We start from the raw sequence: 8,639 nt of genomic DNA, 5'->3' as shown, positions 1-8,639 counted from the left end.
GACACCGAAAATCAAAATGAATGTTATTGTTCAATAGATGAAAGATCCATTACGGGTACATGGTGTACACCAGGAATCCAAATGGCAATTTCAAAAGGATATCAAATCTTAAAAATATACGAAGTTTTTCATTTTGAGCAGTCATCCCAATATGATAGGGTATCGGGCACGGGGGGTCTTTTTGCTCAATATGTGAATACATTCTTAAAAATCAAACAAGAGGCCTCGGGGTTTCCTACTGAGTGTGACTCGGAGGAGGCAAAGATTAAATATATAAGAGAATACCAAGAAAAAGAAGGCATCACGTTAGAATACCATAAAATTCAGAAAAACCCCGGTTTACGGTGTTTAGCCAAATTGTGTCTAAACAGCTTCTGGGGGAAATTTGGTCAAAGGTTAAATGTGAAACAGTCTATGTTTATTCATGAGAGTGAGGCCGAGGTCTTTGGTCTCCTGGTCTTCATGATTGTCATTCTGACCACAATTGTCATCATTCCGTAATCTTCTCAGGTGTTCGTATTTTAGTTTGGGTATTAATATCATTTCTTTTTTCAAATTTTATCTGATCCGAGGAAAATCCCGGACAATTTTCACATTGTGTCAAAGGACACAGTACAATTAGAATGGAATGAACACCCTCTTTTCACACCCTTCGATAAAAAGACCAACATATTTTTGGCTTCATTTACCACAATGTGGGCTCGTTTAAAATTGTATACTGTATAGGGGAATAATTTCACGGGTTGTAATTTTCACGGTTTTCTCTCCCCTGACACGATCGCGGTTTGTTGAATTCGCGGAATCGGTATATAATAAAAGTTACCTCCCTTGTCTATATCCGTTTTATCCAGAACGACATTATTCACTTAAAAAAAACAGGGTAGGTTTATATAAAATACTTAGATTTAATAATTAATTGACGACTAATTAAAACAAGTGCAGTTAATAAAAGTCCTTGACTATAAACGTCGAATGACTTTCTTATATACTATTACGATGAGTGCATGTACACCCCAAGATCTTCTTTCCGAAGGGATAATACATCGCGGCGAAAAACCACTGGACGGTAAGAAGTGTGTTAATGTAGGTCGAAGAAATAATATCCTTCCACATCTTCAGCAAGTTCAATAGTTATTTGAATGATTTTTTAAAAACAAAATGTCGATAAAAACTAATACGCATAATAATGCAGGTAACAAATACACGTGGTCACATAGTTATGCACGGGTAATCAAAACCCATGACCCACGTGTTTTGATTGATGCATCGTGGGCTATTAAAACAGCTTTTTAACAAATACGGGTTTATTATCTGCTGATCTAAATTAGAGTAACGCGTGATAATTAAAATGATTGAATGACAAGTGCGACTCGTAATTACTGAAATGACCATGTAATACATGTATATATACCTATCGTAGTCTAATCTCAAATTTCCAAATATAACATGGAAGTTATTGAAAACTTATTCACTGTTTCTTGAATTCACGGATTTATTAACACCGTGAATATAGCGAATATTAACACCGCGAGTTATTTTCCCCCTATACAGTAACGTGCTTGATGTGTTGGGTAATAGGGTGTTGTACTTTGATACGGATAGTGTCATCTTCAAGACCGATAAGTCGGATGACTTGAGCTATCTCCCCATCGGTAATTATTTGGGGGAAATGACGAATGAAATCAATCCTGAAGATGGTCACATTATCGAATTTGTTTCAGGAGGCCCCAAAAATTACGCTTATCGCACTCTGTCTGGTAAAGAGGAATGTAAAGTTCGGGGTTTTACTTTGAATTGGATGAACTCAAAACTGATCAACTTTGGTGCCATGAAAGACATCATTTGTACGGCAAACGATAGACTAATTGAGATTCACAATCCTTGCAAAATATCACGAGACAAAAGAAAATTGCTTAATCGTAAAGAAAATAAAAACTATCAAATGGTGTATACCAAACGTAGATTGTTATCGAATTTAGACACCTTGCCATTTGGATTTTAAGTAGTGGAAAAAATAAACAATAAAGTCATTTTCTTGTAAAATTGTATTAGAAAAGCTTGTATACAATAAAATGTTGAATAGAAAACATTGATTTATTTTGTTATACAATTAATATGTAAGCCACGGAATGTTTTTCTGACGTTTTCGTTTTGTTCTGGAAAGACCTAGAGGTCCGGATACTGTTTTTATCTTGCTGATATAAGCACCTCCTGATTGTAAGTCAGGAATTTCATTCCCTGTGCTGGGGTTTGCTTCTTGAGGACTTTTACACACGTTGAGTGACTTGTCTTTGGTCTCCTGGTCTTCATGATTGTCATTCTGACCACAATTGTCATCATTCTGTAATCTTCTCAGGTGTTCGTATTTTAGTTTGGGTATTAATATCATTTCTTTTGCCATTAAGTTTATCAAAATGTTGAACAATCGGTTTTAGTATAAGAGACAGTAACTGAACGTGTTTTGATAATATCTGTCGTTTTCGTTTTGAACTTGTTTCACGGGATCCTAACATCCGAATGAATGGCTTGTAAGGTGTAAGTTGTCTTATATACTGTTTCTTCAAAGGGTATGTCCCGGTGTAAATATTGAGGGCTATTTCACTGATTACATCGCATTGCTCATCGGTTAACGATTTGATAACGTGTTTCTGCTGAGCAGTGTCTATATACAACAAAAACCGGAGAAGAGCAATGTGCTTCCGTACTCTTTGCTTCATGATTGTCATATGAGCATGACCATTTGTTGAAAGTATTTATAAAGGTTTATAAATAATTATGTCTTCATCAGGGAGAATGTGAGATCGGAGTTGATATTCTTGGTTTTGGGTGGGTTCCAGACACACGTGAAAGTAACCAAAGTTAGGACGTGTGGCTAATTCGTAAGCCGCTTTAAAAAATGGTACATTTCCTGGTAGGATTTGGGATCCGAAGGTGATAATTTGCCGTGAATCCCGGTAATTCTTAAATAAAATCACATTAAGGCAGTTAAGAGAAATAGTTCTGGCATATTTTCCGGGTGGATATAGATTCTGAGAAAGCATCACTGTGGTAATGTTGCGATGATGTGAAGTCACCGTGAATAAATGTACACAGTCTTGAGATTGTGCAATCTTTAACATGAGATCATCTAAAACGATGATAGTATGACGCACATCTTCTGTGTACTTCTCTATATCTTCCTTTGTGGGTAAACCCTGATGTAATACAAGAGTTGGTATAGACTGTTCCATATCGTGGAACATATCTTGATGCTCGGAAAAAGCATATATTATTTTATCCACTGGCATTGTAAACATCTCATTAGCTTTTTCTAGCAATTGTTTTGTTAAATAAGTTTTTTCGGTCTGGGTATTTCCACATATTAAAATAGTAGTTGGTGCAGAAAAAGGAAGTAAGGACTTTGTTTTCCACCACTCGGTGTCGTTGACTTCCATGTTATGTCTTCGTCAACCTCTGAGATTGTGATTTTTTAAGCATGAAAAAACCATATTTATAGGATAAAAACACCCTTTTTTCAATTTGATTGATTTTAATTTAAAAAATATTGACATACAAAGTTCTGTACAAAATGATCATTGGATTGATAATCATGAGAAAATAAAGTGTATAACTGTATCAGTGATTTTCTAAAACACAATCGTACAATTAAAAACATTAATACATAATTTCCACACAGGTTAGAGTTTATGGATTGAAGTCTTATATTTCTCATATCACAATGTTTACTATTGTTTGCAATAAAATCTCTTATATAGTGGTTGTATGCAGACAATGGCTTCCCGAGACTGTCGAAAAATTCTGATTGATATGGACTGTGTATGATAATGGCTAACCAATGTTCACCAGAAAATGGAAGCGGTTGATTGTTTACTATGAACGCACTAGGATAATGTTGAACATGTTTTGGTAGGGTATTACTGGCATAAACTCCTTTTACGACTCTCCGTAGATGGGGATCCATTTCAACTAGATCGTTGAGCTGTTTAAATTCATGGTTGAATGTAGTTAATGTCACGTGATCTGTCTATTTCTAACAAAGAGGAGAAGGTGGCAAACACCAGTACGTTGGCAGCTTTGGTTGTTGCTTGTTTGAATTTCAATTCCAGTCTGGTGTTACCCCTACGGATCAGGTTAAGATATTCCTCACCAAATCCACACGGATCTATGGTAAACACAAAGAGGGAATATCCATTACCAAAATTACTTCTGGTGATGATGAGACCCTCATCTCGGTTCCATTTTCCACAAGCTTCAAACAGTCGTGTATAGGCTGTGGAAAAATGTCCTGCCGTGAAATCCGTCTGTAGGGGTCTTCCTGGAACACTTTCTCCATTGATGTATACTCCCACATCAGTGAGGTCGAAATTTTCAAAGTTGAAAGGATTTTTGGTGTAATCTCCATTAACGGCTTTTTGATCAACCAAGGCCACAACAAGGCGATCCGGTATTGCTTGTGGGAAAATGTTATCCCAATAAAATTCGGTGGAGCCTTTTGGGATAGTGTTCATCTTTAATTCATTCCTAGTGATGGGGTATTTGACAGGGGTCGTTTCTATTTGTTTGCTATGATTAAGTAGAACACCCTGATCTACGCGGACTTTAGCTAATTTGTAGACAACATCCTGTAATTCCAACTTGTAGGCTGGGGAAGCGGCAGCTGACATAATTACGAAGGGTGCACTGGATCTAAACAGTTTGATGTAAATATCAACCCCATTGATTAAGTATTTGTCTATGTCAAATATGTCTTCCATTAAATTTCCTTCTAATTTAAAGGTTTTACTCTGTTGTGTGTACCCGTAACGCAGGACTAATCCAGCGTTCCCACCGTTGTAAGCGTTAGCGTCACCTAAGTTGCCTTCATCCTTGAAAAAAAGCTCCGATTGTTTTTGTGAGGATAGCTCGTCTCTACCGCTGAACAATATTGTTTTCAAATAACTTTTCCAGGGGTAGTTGTTCGTATTGAAAGATACTAGCTTGTTGTTTAGATAAACATCCATCTGAGAAAACATACTTTGTAGTGGTAGATTGATGATACCAGTTTTTTCGTTGGCTGTCAAGGAGGTACCGTCCGCTTTTAAAATCCGGGCTTTGATATATAATCTACTTCGTTTTAAATCAATATATTCCGCTCCAGCCCCAGAAATTACCATCTCAATGGGACTGTCCGCACTGAGGCTGGAAATGGGTCTTGCTTCCGTGAAATATACTTTTTCGACTGCTACTTGATTGGTAGGAGAGGCAAATAATGAAAGTTCCATTGGTTGAGCAATATCTTTATCGTCCCTGCTTAAAAATGCCTTTTTTTTTAATTCGTTGAATATGTTCCTGTAATTATCTATTGTAAGTACTTTTGTCTGTGTAGGTCTTGTTTTTTTCAGGGTTTGTTTCTGTTTGAAATATTTTTCTTCTTGACTCGTGTAGATACGTTTTGTTTTTTCCTCCGCTGACTGGTGGTTTTATTCTTTTTCTTGGATGATGTTAACCGTTTCAGTTCTTTTAAAGGACTGACAGATGGTTGTTTATGCCGGCTTTTTATACCCCTTTTTAAGTTGACATGGGGAATTCCCTTTTCAACATCGTTGGTATGTTCTACGTGCGCACGTTCTTCTACAGCTGCTATAGGTGATACTTGTGTGACAATTTGTTGACTTTCCAGTTGTGAGTGTGGCCTTATAGGGATGATATATGATTTCCGTTTTTTCATACCCCTACCTATTTGCTTAGGTTTATATTTATAGGGGTTAAATTTTTTTCAGCCATGTTCTTGTAAAATGCTTCCCATATTTTAGGATCACTCACATACGTTTGACTGTTCATCATAAAATGTAAGGAAACTTTTTGAAGTGTAGTGATATGTTCACCGCTCCGTTGAGAAATGAAACTAATTTACCGTCTCTGTCCGTTATATACAATGATATCTGCTGTATTTGAGCTATTTTTACCGGAATATAATATGGTAATGTAAAAATCATATGACCGGTTGTTTTTTGTTCTAAATAAATCCTCACCAATAGAGGCATTTCTTTACTTCCGACAATCGTTTCCTCACAAATATTACAGCATACAAAGATTTCGTTTACTTTCGATGTTGTAAGCCAGCTTTCCGCTTTGAATTCGGTTAGAGCAACTGTCCAGTACCCATCAAATTGAATTTGTTTATTCAATTGGATTGTAAAATTGTTGGGGTTGTTTTGAAAATATTCAGAGCTGTCTTCAGACGATAATAACATACGAATGCTCATCGTGAAAATGAATATGATTCGTTGTTGATGAAGTATTTATTTGATTTTTTCGAGGGAACTTTCAGAAATCCACGAGTTGAATTTATTAGGCCATCCTTCCCATTTTACAAACACTTCCTTAGTGCGACCTCTCCGTCGTTTTTTCAATACTTTCTCGACCCTGTATAAAATATCATCTGGCTTGACTACCTTCTGAAGTTCTGATTGATAAAATGTACCATCAATTAAGTCGTCTGTTAAATCTTTTAATTTATAGACAGGAATTCCATCTCTCAGGTAACGTTGACTGACTTTAAAATATTCCTCGGTCCATTTTTGTTGATAATCTCTTTTAAAGGGGTGTTTTATCTCTGTTATACGTACATTATCTCCTATTTTTAGATTGTATGGATTTATGTTTTTCTTTTTTACATTTTTTAGTAAAGGTTTCTGCAAGGTAGATTTCTTGTCCTTGGGTTTCTTCTTTTTCGTTAGGTAGCTCGTGTATCTGACTTCTCCAGCGTTGTTCTTATTAACAGATGCAGGTGAATATCCCCCTAACATCCTGTGTGGTCTGTTATTGTAGGTTTTTACTAAGTCTTGTAAAATATTCGTATACTTATAAGTTCTATTTTTTAAAAAATAACGATACATCATATTCTTCATGGTGCGTATGACTCTTTCCGCATAGTTGGCCTTGGTTTCGTTCTGTGTGTACAAAATATTTACATTTTCTTTTTTCAAAAATGCCTTAAGCCAATGGTTTTTAAATTCACTACCCTTATCTGTTCGCATGGTTTGTGGTTTTCTCCCCTTTTTAAAGATTATATTCAATCCGTTCATAAATATTTTGATGTTGTTTATTTTTTAACGGTACTATAAACAAATACCGACTAAATATATCGATTAAACCAACAAAAATTTAAAACCACCATTGTGACTGGAAATGTTACTAACATCGGCTAGGTCTCCATCCCACATGGAGTCGATCGTGTTAACTACAACCCTTGAACGTGGAAATGTTAGGCGGGTGGGTTTAAGTAGACTGTAGGCGTCCTCATTGTTTAGAAATTGCTTAATTTTTGCTCTACTGATTTTGTATTTTCCATCTTCTTTGACTGCTTGATATAACTTTTCAGGACCTGATAATGCTCCTTGATTACCAGGGGTATAATACAGTTGTCGTAAATAACCCGTGTAGTTTGACATTCTGACAATAAATGATTGTGTACCCTCAAAGAGAGATATATAAGGGAAAAAACAAGAAAGAAATGTGTTTTTATGTCTTATAATTATAAGAATTCATGCTCTTAATTAAGGTGAAATAAAGTACATACAACTCATTTTACATGTAGCATAGCTTGTGTTTATAGGTAAACAAGGTTGATGATTATAAAAGAAATTCATATGATAAAAGTATAGTGTTCTTTTATTAACAATCCATATTGACAACCAGTGAGTTTTGGGATTCACTTTGCTCAGTTTCCATAGGCTTTTCTACCCGGGCTTCATACCCAAAAGGGGAGCATTCTGGGCAACTTAGTACCCCCAACTGATTTTGATGGGATTCGTTGAACATACATATTTGAGCGTCATTCAGTTCAGGAACACTCTCTCGTAATTCACAGACTGCCGATTTAAGTCTATCAAATTTATCTCTGGTTAAATTGATTCCTTTCTTTGTCGGAATTGGTCCATTTGCATCATCTGGTTTCCAGAAGTGTCTAATGTCTACTGTTGGGAAATCGGGGGATAGGGAAACGTAGACACCACCACCGATGTGCCACTTCATCTCCTCTTCCTGACTCCGATGGCTCTGTAGATATTCTTCTATTTCATCCAGGAGACATTCAAATTTCAACCAGCGGGGTAGGGGGAAATATACCCCTTTCTTTGTTGGAAAGTGAAGACCATTGGATTCAGAAAAGTGACGGATATGTATCATAATTTCCCCTTGGTAAGGCGCGGCTGTGAGATATAGTTTAGTGGGGTTGTCTAAATTGATCCTACATCGGGGCTCCTGTAACTGCGGACTTTGAAGATGTGAGTTACTTGATTCAACTTTTTCTGTCTTTTTTCGGCGGTGTTGACAAGAAAAGACCTTGCCAAGGATAACTTTTTTTCGTATTCAGAGGGCTCACTCTCTTCCTTAATCAACAGTTTGGCCACGTCATTTTGACCAGCTTTTAAAAGTGCCCTCTTAAGTCCATGGAAAGCTTTCGGCCCTTTTTTCAAAATGATGCTGAGTAGTTTTCGGTTACGACTGTAGGTAGTTTTCTCAAACTGTATCTGTTGGTGCATTTCGTCTGTAATAACATGGTCTTTCATGAGGTATCCAGCTACAGGAATGGCCTTCATTTCCTTCACCAGTGTGGAGTAATTGGATTTGATGAGGTTTTGCTGGTATTGTTCCAT

At 36.5% G+C, this 8,639-nt stretch overlaps 2 protein-coding genes across 2 annotated transcripts; both read right to left on the bottom strand.

Annotated features, from left to right (window-relative positions):
- Nucleotides 1–3,989: 3,989 nt before the first annotated feature.
- Nucleotides 3,990–5,261, bottom strand: LOC133198534 (uncharacterized protein F54H12.2-like). The gene has a single exon (XM_061334617.1). The coding sequence runs from the start codon at nucleotides 5,259–5,261 to the stop codon at nucleotides 3,990–3,992; it is 1,272 nt and encodes a 423-aa protein (XP_061190601.1).
- Nucleotides 5,262–8,219: 2,958 nt separating this feature from the next.
- Nucleotides 8,220–8,639, bottom strand: LOC133198533 (uncharacterized). Its single transcript, XM_061334616.1, has one exon. The coding sequence runs from the start codon at nucleotides 8,637–8,639 to the stop codon at nucleotides 8,220–8,222; it is 420 nt and encodes a 139-aa protein (XP_061190600.1).

The sequence above is a fragment of the Saccostrea echinata genome, unplaced genomic scaffold (genome assembly GCF_033153115.1).
Source record: "Saccostrea echinata isolate AGI-Se365-2 ecotype Australia unplaced genomic scaffold, CSIRO_AGI_Sech_v1 ptg000033l, whole genome shotgun sequence".
Taxonomy (NCBI): Eukaryota; Metazoa; Mollusca; class Bivalvia; order Ostreida; family Ostreidae; genus Saccostrea; species Saccostrea echinata.
The sequence above is the reverse complement of the archived record's forward strand: the minus strand, read 5'-3'. Positions and strand labels throughout refer to the sequence as shown.